Source organism: Myotis brandtii, unplaced genomic scaffold (assembly GCF_000412655.1).
Source record: "Myotis brandtii unplaced genomic scaffold, ASM41265v1 scaffold273, whole genome shotgun sequence".
NCBI lineage: Eukaryota > Metazoa > Chordata > Mammalia > Chiroptera > Vespertilionidae > Myotis > Myotis brandtii.
The window spans coordinates 960,797-973,484 of record NW_005360391.1 but is presented as its reverse complement, the minus strand read 5'-3'; the positions used below and the strand labels follow the sequence as shown (position 1 = coordinate 973,484).

General features: G+C 48.3%; 2 protein-coding genes and 1 long non-coding RNA gene across 6 annotated transcripts in view; 2 read left to right on the top strand and 1 right to left on the bottom strand.

Annotated features, from left to right (window-relative positions):
* Positions 1-5,847, top strand: part of AK7 (adenylate kinase 7) — a 58,350-nt gene extending 52,503 nt beyond the window's left edge. For both annotated transcript variants that reach the window (XM_014541480.1, XM_005868537.2), the window contains 3 exons: positions 381-601; positions 3,691-3,849; positions 4,778-5,847. In XM_014541480.1, coding sequence (XP_014396966.1) covers positions 381-601; positions 3,691-3,849; positions 4,778-4,816 — 419 coding nt within the window. In that variant the 3' untranslated portion in view covers positions 4,817-5,847. The remainder of the gene's footprint in view (positions 1-380; positions 602-3,690; positions 3,850-4,777) is intronic.
* Positions 5,848-11,103: 5,256 nt separating this feature from the next.
* Positions 11,104-12,682, bottom strand: LOC106726485. Its single transcript, XR_001362554.1, has 2 exons — positions 12,608-12,682; positions 11,104-11,853 (listed from the first exon to the last, which is right to left on the bottom strand). It is a non-coding gene; the product is annotated as an uncharacterized LOC106726485 (long non-coding RNA).
* PAPOLA (poly(A) polymerase alpha) overlaps positions 11,943-12,688 on the top strand; it is a 57,787-nt gene continuing 57,041 nt past the window's right edge. For 2 of the 3 annotated variants that reach the window (XM_014541475.1, XM_005868536.2), the window contains exon 1: positions 11,944-12,642. In XM_014541475.1, coding sequence (XP_014396961.1) covers positions 12,536-12,642 — 107 coding nt within the window. In that variant the 5' untranslated portion in view covers positions 11,944-12,535. Of the gene's footprint in view, positions 12,643-12,688 lie in introns of all 3 variants that reach the window. The other variant, XM_014541472.1, reaches the window with a different exon arrangement.

Below are 12,688 nucleotides of genomic sequence, written 5' to 3'. Positions count from 1 at the left end.
CGTCTGTCCGCTTAAATCCTCGGGCTTCCTCCCTGCGTCTGATATCGGCTGACGACACAAGCAAGTCTGACCTGTGCTGGCAACTAGAAAAGGAAACCGCAGCTGGTAACTTACATAACGGACCCCCCACAAGACAGGGGGAGGCGTCTGTCCGCTTAAATCCTCGGGCTTCCTCCCTGCGTCTGATATCGGCCAGTGACACAAGCAAGTCTGACCTGTGCTGGCAACTAGAAAAGGAAACCGCAGCTGGTAACTTACATAACGGACCCCCCACAAGTTTACAGGGGGAGAATTTTCCCGACTATGGTCTCAGAACGCACTGCAGGTGGGCCCCGAATGTCAGGATGTGTTGACCGCTCCCTCTCTCCTGGTGTTTAAAGATGTAGGGAAGATTGAAGACCCTCACAACAGACTCACTATCAAACGGCTCATCAAAGAGATTGGGGAGCCTCGGAATTATGGTTTAACGGATGAGGAAAAGGCCGAAGAGGAGCGCAAGGCTGCTGAGGAGCGCATGGCCAGGGAGGCGATGGTGGAAGCGGAGCGGGAGCACAAGGAAGCCGTGGAGATGGCGGAGAAGATTGCTCGCTGGGAGGAGTGGGTGAGTGTGTGTGTGCGCAGGCTTATGTGTGCAGGCTTGTGTATGTGCAGGCACTTAGGTGTGTGCATGTGTGTGTAGGCTTGTGTGTATGCAGGCTTATGTGTGTGCAGGCTTGTATGTATAGGCCTGTGTGTGTGTGTGTGCATGTATGCAGGCTTGTGTGTGTGTATGTGCAGGCTTATGTGTGTGCATGCGTGTATAGACTTGTGTGTGTGTGTAGGCTTGTGTGTGTGTGTGTGTGTGCATGCATGTGCAGGCTTGTGTGTGTGCAGGCTTATGTGTGTGCATGTGTATGCAGGCTTGTGTGTGTGCATGCATGTGCAGGCTTGTGTGTGTGCAGGCTTGAGTGTATGCATTCCTGTGCAGGCTTGTATGTGTGTGTGCACGGGAACCTGTGGAGGGGGCCCCTGGCAAAGCCATTTAGGCCAGTTGCACTTCCAATCCTGCTAATAGGAAATGTCACAGAAATCCCCAAATCAGTTTTGTTTGTTAGTTTATTAGTCATGTGTACCATTTAAAAACGATGCCATAGTCTTCTGCTCAGTATAAATCACAACAACAATAATAACAAGCCATCGCCAGCTGTGTTAGCAACACACATCCTGCCCATGTAACGTGCTGCTGCGCGGCGACCTTGTGGTTTCAGTCGACTTCCCTCCATTTACCCGCCGGCCCTGGGTGTCAGCCTCATTCCACCGACCTCATCCCCCACTCTCACCTACGCTGCTCCTATAGTAGCTCGGAGCCCGCAGCTCTCCGCTCCTCAGGGGTCAGTGTGTCGCAGCCCGGTTATGGGCTGTGCCTTCCCACTGGTCTCCCCAGCTCCGCAGCCTGTGTGTCTCCAATCCCTGCAGGCAGCGTCCTGAAGTGCAGGTGCTCACGGCCACGCTCCACTCCCTCTTCACAGGCTCACCATCCCCTGAGACGAAAGTTCAGACTCCTATCGTGGCCCCCAAGGTCCTTGGGGACCCGGCTGCTTCTAAGATTTCCCAGAGCATCTAAGCATGCGCCACCCGCGTGACATAGTTCCTTGCCTTTTAAAAAATCTTTATTCAAAGTCATCTTTCCAAGGAGGCCTTTCCTGGACACGAGCCATTTTTAAAATTTCAACCCCTGCCCTGGCTGGGTAGCGCAGGCTGGAGCATTGTTACGATACACCAAGGTTGCAGGTTCAATGAGGAGAGAGAATCATTTGATTCACTGCCTCCTGCACAGCCCCTACTGGGGATGAGCCCGCAGCCCGGGCATGTGCCCTAACCAGGAATCAAACTGTGACCTCCTGGTTCACAGGTCGATGCTCAACCACTGAGCCATGCCGGCCGGGCCATTGGTTGATTCTTGTATGTGCCCTGGCCTCCAACCCTGCTTTCTCGATTCTGCGCACACAAACCACTCTGATAAACAAAGACTGATCTCACTGTGTCAGCGTTCATGTCTCCGATCACCAGCTTACCGACTTTTCCTGCGTTAGGACGTCACATTCCCTCTTATGCCGCACGCTTTCCCTGCCCATGCTGGAGCTGTGTGTCTCTTTCTGATTATTTTGCAAGAACCACTCCTGATCAGGTTGTGCGAGAGAAACAGGAATGGCCCAGGAGACAACGTTAGCCCACGTTGTCCGGACCCGGCTCCACTCTCTGGAGGTCCGTGGCCCTGCGGGAGTCACTCTGTGTCCCGGTCTCTCCATGTGGGAGATGAGGATGGTGATAGCACCTGCTTCATAGGGTCTCAGTGGTGATTGAAGAGTTAATGTGTCTGCAAACCTGCAAACTGTGGCCTAGCAAACAGTGTGCTCTCCCATCAGTTCTAAGCTTTTTATAATATAATGCAAATCGTTCTTTCTCAGCTCATCCGTCCTTTATCTTTCAATATCGTGTACGATGTTTCTTCTGGTCATAAAATATTTACGTTTAGCCCGGCTGAGGTGGCTCAGTGGTTGAGCTTCAACCTATGAACCAGGAGGTCACGGTTTGATTCCCAGTCAAGGCACATGCCTGGGTTGTGAGCTCGATCCTCAGTGTGGGGTGTGCAGGAGGCCGCCAATCAATGATTCTCTCTCATCATTGATGTTTCTTTTCTTATTTCTTATTTTTTTTAATTTATTTTTATAATTTCTTTTTGTCTGAAGTTTTATGTATGTCTCCCTTTTCCCCCAATTGAACCCCCCAGCCATCATCATTGATGTTTCTATCTCCCTCTCCCCTCCTCTCTGAAATCAATATATTAAAAAATATATGAAACAATATTTATGTTTATATGCAGTCAAATCCATCAGTCTTCTCCCATTTTGATTCCTGGGTTTTCTATCTTGCTGGGAAAGTTCTCTTTTAAAAAGGATCAGTTAGGATTCTTTAGCTTGCAGGGGACAGAAAAGTCAATTGAAAATGTCTTGGCAATAGAGAACAGTGCTGGATTCACGTAACAGGAAAGCCCAGGGTAGGCTGGCTTCAGGCGAGGCTTGGTGTGGTGGCTCAGAAGGCACCAAGGACCCATTCCTCTCTCTGCTCCTTCGTCGTTGTCGGTGTCACCCTTGGGCTCTTCCTGGCGTGGCCCATGGACACGAGGGGGGCTGGACGGATGGGCTTGCGTTCCCATCTAAACCACTAGGCTGAGAAGGAAGATTTTTCAAAGGAAATATGGAATTATTTTTCCCAGGGGAGGGTGGCTGTATGCTGAGCAAGGAATAGCACACATCCACCAGACCAATGCCTTCTAGATCTGTTATCACTTCTATGACCCTCCTTCCTTCCCTCCTTCCCTCCCTCCCTCCCTCCCTCCCTCCCTCTCTCTCTCTCTCCCTCTCTCTCTTCCTCCCTCCCTTCTTTTCTTCATCTAGACAGCTAGAAATGACTTCTGTTTAAGAAGTGAGGTAGGGATCCAGCTTACTATTTCCTAAACGACTAGCCCACGGTTATACCACCATTTCTGTCTATTCTCTGCAGGTTGGAAAGGCAATCTTTATAATATCGCGGCGACCATTTCTAGCACGCTCTAGTTCTGATGCATTGTGGGGTGAGTCGTGTGAAAGAGTTCTCCCTTTTCTGACTCTTCCCCACCCACCCCACCCCACCCCCATGTTCTACTTGTAGAATAGACGGCTGGAAGAAGTGAAAAGGGAAGAAACCGAATTACTCGAGGCTCAGTCTGCTCCCCTGAGAAACTACTTAATGACCTACGTTATGCCAACGCTCATGCAGGGTCTGAACGAGTGTTGTAAGGTCAGACCAGAGGATCCTGTGGATTTTCTGGTAAGAGGTTGAGGGTGTTTGTTTTTTTAATATCAATTTGAAAATAAAATATACCTGAATCTAAATGGGAAGCCAGTTGACATAGAGAAATTGTGTGTCTGGTATTTGGGAAATAGCCTCTAATGCAGTGGTTCTCAACCTTCTGGCCCTTTAATAAATACAGTTCCTCATGTTGTGACCCAACCATAAAATTATTTTCGTTGCTACTTCATAAATGTAATGTTGCTACTGTTATGAATCATAATGTAAATATCTGATATGCAGGATGGTCTTAGGCGACCCCTGTGAAAGGGTTGTTCGACCGCCAAAGGGGTCGCGACCCACAGGTTGAGAACCGCTGCTCTAATGCCTTCACAGTTTATAATAAGATTAAAAAAATTTTTTTTTATTGGATTTATTGGAGTAACATTGGTTAGTAAAATGATACAGGTTTCAGGAGTCCAGTTCTATAACGCATCATCTGTGTACTGCATTGTGTGTTCACCACCCAAAGGCAAGTCTCTCTGTCACCATTTATCCCCCTGTCCCCTCGACTACCCCCCACCCCTCCCCCTCCTGTAATCACCATACTGTTGTCTGTGTCTATAAGTTACTTTTTTCCTTAATCCCTTCCCCCTTTTCACCCAGCCTCCCAAGCCCCCTCCCTTCTAGGAGCTGTCAGTCTGTTCTCTATCTATGAGTCTGTTTCTATTTTGTTTGTTTTGTTCATCAGATTCCACCTATAAGTGAAATAATGTGGTATTTGTCTTTCTCTGGCTGGCTCATTGCACTTAGCTATAAGAAGATTTTTATTACTCATTTGAAAGTAAAAGGTTTGTCCACTTTTATTTTTAAACTGTGCACATTAATAGTACAAATATGTGGCCCACAAGTATCTTGAAGTGCCTTCTCATTGCCGACTCGCCTCTATTCTTTCTCCCACTTGTAGGCAGAGTACCTCTTCAAGCACAATCCCGCCATGCTGTGACGCTGGAGGACCTCGAGCCACAGCCCTGCGCAGAGCTGGAGAGGACTCTGACATTGTCATGGACATTGCAATTTGAAAAATTGTTTTAAAATATGCTTTCCCAGTTTTTGGAAAATTCTCCTCCCCGCCCCCCCGCCCTGCAAGCAAATATTTTATTAAGTAAAATCATTAGGAAATGCTACATGGCAATGAGCGGCGACTTCATTAAAATGATATGTGAAAGGTGCGTTTGGTAAGGTATCTGTGCAGAGCTCACGGGACACACAGCGATTTGAGAGTTCAGTCTTCGTCTCCGCGGTCTGCACACGAATGTTTGCAGTGATCGATAATGTGGGGAGCACCAGACCATCTACTCTCTGAACATGTAGGCTAATGGGTTTACACAACGTGCTATGGCCCAAGTGCCAGTGGCTCTGGACACGGAAAGCAGTGAGGACGTGGATGCTTTGTGAGTCCCAGGGAGTCAGAGGGGCCGGGCTTCCGCAAGGCTGCTGTTTGAGTTCAGGGTCAGGGCCCAGCCAGTGAGTCCGAGAGCCCTAGGAACCTCTTGGCAGAAACACTCGTGTAACAGAACGAATAATTCTAGTATCTGTGGTCACCAGAAAATGGGCAAATATTTTTAACAAACTGACTGTACAACACAGGCATGAGCAATCACCCTGCGGGCTCCTCCCGTCCTAAAGGCCCTATACTTTCCAGAACTACACCGAGGGAGAAGTTTGTTTGGGTTGATTTTAACGGTATATCTATTTCATCCCTTTAGATAATGTAATCTGAATATAACCGCACTATTTTTTTTATTGTGATAAATACACAGAACATAAAATGTATGATTGTAACCATGTTACAGTGTGCAGTTCAGTGACACTAAGTATGCTCAGTGTTGTTCACTCACCACCACTATCTAGTTCCGGAACCTTTTCCTCACCCCAAATGGAAACCATGTCCCCATTATTTCTTTGCCTCAGCTCCCAGCACAGGGTTAGGGAACCTTTTTTCTGGCAAAGGCCATTTGGGTATTTATAACATCATTCACGGGCCATACAAAACTATCAACTTAAAAATTAGCCTGGCCCTGGCTGGTTTGGCTCCGTGGATAGAGCATTAGCCTGTGGACTGAAGGGTCCTGGGTTCAATTCCAGTCAAGGGCACATGCCCGGGTTGTGGGCTCGATCTTCAGTGTGGGGCATGCAGGAGGCAGCTGATCAATGATTCTCTCTCATCATTGATGTTTCTATCTCTCTCTCCCTCTCCCTTCCTCTCTGAAATCAATACAAATATATATTTAAAAAATTAGTCTGCTATGTTTGGTCAAAAATTTAATTAACTCACACCTAATGCCCTGGCAGGGCCAGATCAAAGGATCTCATGGGCCTTATATGGCCCGCGGGCCGATGTTCCCCATCCCTGTCCTAGCAGCCACTAATCTGCGGTCTGTCTCTATGGATTTCTCTATTCTGAATACTTTATATAAACAGAATCATACACACTGTGCCTTTCAGGTCTGCTTCTCTTCAAGGTCCAGCCAGGCCGAGCAGGTGTCAGTGCTTCATTCCTTCTTATGGCTGAATAGTATTCCATTGGGTGGACTGACCACACTCAGTTTAATCATTCACTTATTGATGGACATCTGGGCTGTTTCCGCCTTTAAATATTGTGCAAACAGCTGCTATGGACATTTCTGTACAAGTTCTTGTTTGGACACCTATTGTCAATTCTCCTGGGTAGGAATCTAGGAGTAGAATTGCTGTCATATGGTCACTCTACATTCGACTTACTGAGGAACTGCCAAACCGTTTTCCACAGGGCCGCATCATTTTACATTCCCAGCAGCAGTATCTGAGGATTCTAATTTCTCTGCATCCTTATCAACAGTGGTTAGTGTGTGTGTGTGTGTGCACGTGTGCGGTTAATGGTAATGGAGTGTGTATCACGTTGTGACTAAGCACCATTGCATGTGCTTGCTGGCCACTTGTACATCTTCTCTGGAGAAATGTATATTCAAGTCCTTTGCTCAATTTTTATTTGGGCTGTTGATCCTTTGTTATTGAGTTATAAGAGTTCTTTTTACAAAAAAATATGTCTCTATTGATTTCAGAGAGAGGGAGAGAGCGATAGAAACATTAATGATGAGAGGATCATCAATAGGCTGCCTCCTGCACACCCCCTACTGGGGATGGAGCCCGCAACTCAGGTATGTGCCCTGACCGGGAGTCAAACTGTGACCTCCTGGTTCATGGGTCCATGCTCAACCGCTGAGTCACAAGGGCTGGGTAAGCATTCTTTATATATTCCAGATATAAGATCCTTATCAGATAAATGACTTGTAAATATTTTCTACCATTTTGTGGCTTGTCTTTTCACTTTCTTGATGGTCCCCTGTAATGCACAAAAGGTTGCAGGCTCTATAAGCATAATCGATGGACGCAGACAACAGGGGGTGAGGGTGAGGGTGAGGGCAAGACTGGGGGGATGAGGGGACAATGGGATTATAAATTTATTTACCTTCTATAATTGAAACTTTGTAGCCTTGAGAGGAGCTCAGAGCCGGCCAGGGCGGATAGGAGGGAAGCCTCCTGCTCGCTCCAGCTCTGTGGCCACAGCCAGCTGAAAGCAGGTATCTGGGGTTTATTTACCTTCTATAATTTAAACTTTGGAGCCTTGAGAGGAGCTCAGAGCCCGCCGCAGCAAGCGGGAAGTTTGGCTTCCTCCATCATTGGGGCAACCAAGCCTCCTGCTTGCTCCAGCTCCGTGGCTGACAGCCGCCATCTTGGCTGGGTTAATTTGCATATAGTCACTCTGATTGGCTGGTCGGCGTGGCTTAAGACGTAGCGAAGGTATGGTCAATTTACATGTTTGTCTTTTATTAGTGTAGATAATCAGGGTCTCTACTTTCATGGAGCTTATATTTTAGTGAGAACGACAGAATAAATAATTTTAAAAAATTAAACAGAAAGTTCTGGTTATGTGATAAGGACTACCAGTATAATGCAAATAAACAAAGATTAGGTAAGTGGTCTGGAAGGCCTGTATGAGGAAGGTGACATTGAGCTTCTGACTCATTGGAAAATGAGTCAGCCATTGAACGAGGCAGTACCGCAGACTGGGACAGTGTGGAGGCCCAGAGGCAGAAAGGAGCTTTTCGTGTGGAAGGAAGAGAGGCCAGGCCCAGCTGGCGTGGCTCAGTGGTCGAGTGTCAACCTGTGAGCCAGGAGGTCGTGGTTTGATTCCCGGTCGGGGCATATGCCTGGGTTGTGGGCTCAATCCCCGGTAGGGGTATGCAGGAGGCAGCCTATCCATGGTTCTCTCTCATCGTAGATGTTTCTGCGCTCTCTCCCTCTCCCTTCCTCTCTGAAATCAATTAAAATACTTTAGGAAAAAAAAAACAGAGAGGGGCCAGGAGGGCAGGAGGGCTGTAGCACAGCCAGGAAAGGGGAAGAGTTTGAGATGAGGCTGGAGAGAGAATTAAGAGCCAGATTATGCAGGGTCTTGTAAGCCATTGTTAAGCTTGGTTTTATTCTAAGAGCAACAGGAAGCCATGACATTTGGGTTTAATTTGGGGGGGGGGGCAGGTGATAAATCTGGAGCAGCTACTATATGGAGAATGGTCTGGAGAAAAGCATGAGAGGAAGTGGGAGGGGTACCGAGCATATGGCAATGGTCTAAGAGAAGACAGTGGCTAAGATTGGGGTGGTGGCAGAGGAGGTGGAGAGAAGGGAATGGATTTCAGACAGATGTTGGAGGTGGCATCAATGGGACTCAATCATAGATTGGCTGTGGGTAGTGAGGGGAAGGAAGGAGTCACGGAGACTGATCGGTGCTTTGGCCTGATTACTGTGCTGTTGACTGAGAGGCAGAAACTAGAGGAGGCACAGGTTCGGGGCAGGTTCTAATCCACATGCTATTGTGGTTCTCTTCTCTTCCATGCAAATGGTGGGAGGCACATTCTTCAAGACATCAACACACATCTGAAAGGGGAATGAGAATCTAAAGAAAAGACTGCTTAAGAGTAGCAGTACTCATTTGGTGAAAATGCTAATGTTATTTTTACTTAGGTGACTCACAAATCTGGTTTTTAACTAAACATTTTTACAAAGTGTGCACCAGTAAATAGCCAAATGAGTCACTGTGCTTCATTACTGGGGAGAGAATCTCCATCTCACCCAGTATCTCCTAAGTGACACTGAGTCACAAGCCAGGTCACTCCCAGTATGTGAAGAGGTTCTGCCCCCCCCCCAAGAACATTTGGGTGCATTTTTTGGATTCAAATGCACTGTGAACCTGAGAACCAGTTTAAGAATTCTTCCCTCTCTTTATGACATTGCCATCGGAATGAAACTTAAGATGCTGGTTGAAAACATTTTCCCCCTTCTGAGCAGCTGGTAGAAACCGCGCTGGGGTGGGCGAGGGTGGGGGTGAAGGGCAGGCAGTGGAGTGGAGACAGGAAGCAGCTGGAGGGAGTGGGCAGGGGCTCTGAGAACAGGCACCGCAAGGCTTCACCGGCTTAACCACAGACTGATAATTGGCGTTATCTCACTCTCCACTTTCCTTGGCTCAAGTTTTATCCTTAAACTTGGGTCCTAAAAGTTGGGGATGTGTGAACACCTAGCTCATTACCCATGTGTGAAATTTTAGTTGCACTAGAGGCCTGGTGCATGAAATTCATGCACCGGTAGGTCCCTAGGCCTGGCAGGTGATCAGGGCCAATCGGGGCCTTCCAGCTGCTGGCTGGGGCCTTCCTTCATTCCAAGCCACGCCCTGGTGGTCAGTGCATATCATAGCAAGTGATCAAACTCCTGAGGGGACACTTTGCATATTAGCCTCTTATATATATAGATTGCATTGACTGGGTAGCTCCATTCATTCTGTCACGCTCCCTAGAACCTTTGTAATAATGTTTGTCTTCTTCCACTCCATCACCTCCCACAACCAGGATTAAGGACCCTGCCTAAATCTCTCAACCTGGTTCCTTTACTCCTTTATTTCGTGTCATCATCTTTTACCTGAACCCCGGCAAGGTTCTTCAACTTGAAAATCTCTCCCAGTTCAAATTCATTTCCTACTTTTTTTTTTTTAAAATGTATTTTATTGATTTTTTACAGAGAGGAAGGGAGAAGGGTAGAGAGTTAGAAACATCAATGAGAAACATTGATCAGCTGCCTCCTGGCACACCCACCACTGGGGATGTGCCTGCAACCAAGGTACATGCCCTTGACCGGAATCAAACCTGGGACCCTTCAGTTTGCAGGCCGGCGCTCTATCCACTGAGCCAAACCGGTCAGGGCCATTCCCTACTCTTTTGATTTTTCAAAACATATAAATGTAATCTTGTTCAGTTTTAAACTTTCAATGGCTTCTCCAGCTACAGAGAAGATAAAATTCAAATCTCTCAGAATGGCCTCAGGCCTCTCAGCTCAAAGGTCAGCACTTGCAAGAGGCCTTGTCTGGCCACTCTTTCTAAAGTTGACCTCCCCATAATCCTAACACCTAATTTATCTCTTTCATGGTTCTTAATCACAACCTGTAACCCCCACCTCTGATTATGGATTTATCATTTGCCCCAAACCCTCAGAACTTAAGGTCTATGTGGGTCAGAAATCTTCACTGTATTTTTCATAGTGGAAAATAACCCCAACTTAGCACCTTTTTGCTTTTTAATTTTCCCCTCTACCTGATATGCTCATCTACTAATCAAATATTGTTTTCTATCAAGATTTCTTTTCCTTCCCCCTCCTGTTGTCATCTTTTTAAAAAAAGTACTTTTATTTTTTAATTTTTTAAAATATATTTTATTGATTTCAGAGAGGAAGGGAGATAAAGAGATAGAAACATCAATGATGAGAGAGAACGATTGATTGGCTGCCTCCTGCAAGCCCCTTACTGGGGGATCGAGCTTGCAACCCAGGCATGTGCCCTGAGCGGGCATCGAACTATGACCTCCATAGGATATTTTTCCATTGATTTTTAGGGAGATTGGAAGAGAGGGAAAGACAAGAGAGAAATATCGATGTGAAGGAAACACATCAATTGGTTGCCTCCTGCACGTGTTCTGATCAGGGCTCGGGTGGGGGAGGAGCCTGCAACCGGAATGGAACCCGGGACCCTTTGGTTCGCTGGCCAACGCTTTATCCACTGAGCCAAAGCATCCAGGGCAAGTCTTAACTCTTCTATCAGGACATTTCTAAAGTCACCTCCTATGTAAAATCCACCTTAACTCCATCTGCAAAGGTAGTTCCCTTTAATCGTCTTGAGCGAGCAGCGTTACAAATATTCTTCAGTTGTGCTGCCTGGCTGCAGCAGCCTATGGAAGGCTGACACCAACGGAGTGCAGGGCAGCTCCAGGCTGATGTCCATCTCTCCTTTCCGCTGAGATGCCCGGCAGAGGACAGCCCTGAGCGCAAGAAGGTCCCATTCTTGAATTCAAAAAGCCCATCATCGGTGCCATCTTTATGGGCAAGCTTTAAGGCCACCGCCTTCATATTTTATTGGTTTCTCTGGATCTCAGACTTTCAAACTTTTTAAGGGCAGGTCTGCTCTTGGGTACGCAAGCCAGGCCGCCTTGGTGACAAGAGGGTAAGGAGCAAGCAGACGTGGGAACCAGATCCAGGCCTGCCTCCAGGCAGCGCTGTTCAGCGGAAATGACAGCCGCACACACAATGTAACATTCCCTGGTAGCCACACTTAAAAAAAAAATGTAAAAAGGAACCGGTGAAGTGAACGTTCCCGATGCTGTCTCTAATGCCGCACATCCGAAACGATATGAAATGCCATCAGTGAGGCAGCTCACACTCCTTTGTTTGTACCAAGATCGCGGAAATCCGTGTGAGCTTGGCGGTTACATCCCTTCCTCCAGCCGAGCGCGCCAGAGCCCCAAGAGGTCACAGTGGATGGCGGTTTGGACTCTGCATTTTCCCACGGAGCCGTCAGTCCCGACATGCTAGCCCGACTGGATCTTCTGGGGCAGCGGTTCTCAACCTGAGGGTCGCGACCCCTTTGGCGGTTGAATGACCCTTTCACTGGGGGCGCCGAAGACCATCCTGCATATCAGATATTTACATTATGATTCATAACAGTAGCGACATTACAGTTATGAAGTAGCAACGAAAATAATTTTATGGTTGGGTCACCACAACATGAGGAACTGTATTTAAAGGGCCAGAAGGTTGAGAACCACTGTTCTGGGAGGCAAAGAATTTAAAACTTCAACTTCACCGCCTCTGGCTCCTGCCTGCCCCGCCCTTGCACCCAACGGCGTGAAGATGGGAGGCAGATCCGAGTGGAGCGTGCCTCGGGCTGCGTTCCTCACCCTCTTGCTGGGGGCGGGAGGGAAGGCTCCAGGCCCCACCCTAGGGAGAGGCGAGGGCCGGGTCGCACAGCCTCCCTCGGGGAAACTGAGCGGATTTGACAGGAGAGATCCACCCGCCACAGCTCCAAGACCCGCTTAAAAGGCCGTCGGTCGCCGGCGCCCGATGTTGTCCCGAGCGACAGCATGCCCCGTCGGTTCCGTCGCTGGTTTCGGGGTGCAATGAGCTCGCGTTACCGAAGGGGCGGTCCCTGCCCTGCCCTACGAACTTCTTCATTCAACAAACACTTCTCAGGAGCCCGCCCAGGGGCATCCGAGGACTCAAGAGCCGACAAGAGCCAGCTCCGGGTACTTCCGGCTAGGTGGGTCCCCCAGACACCTCTGCACCCCACTCCGCACGACCACTTTCCACAGGGATGAGGCCGAGTCTGACTCTGCACAGCAGGAGGAAGCCGTTAGGTAACGCGTTGCAACCCCAAGGCACCCACCCACGAGACCGCGTCCTGCGCCCCGTGCTCGCTCGGTACGCGGGGCACCCGTGGGCGCCTCCCTCCCCTCCAAGGGCCCCC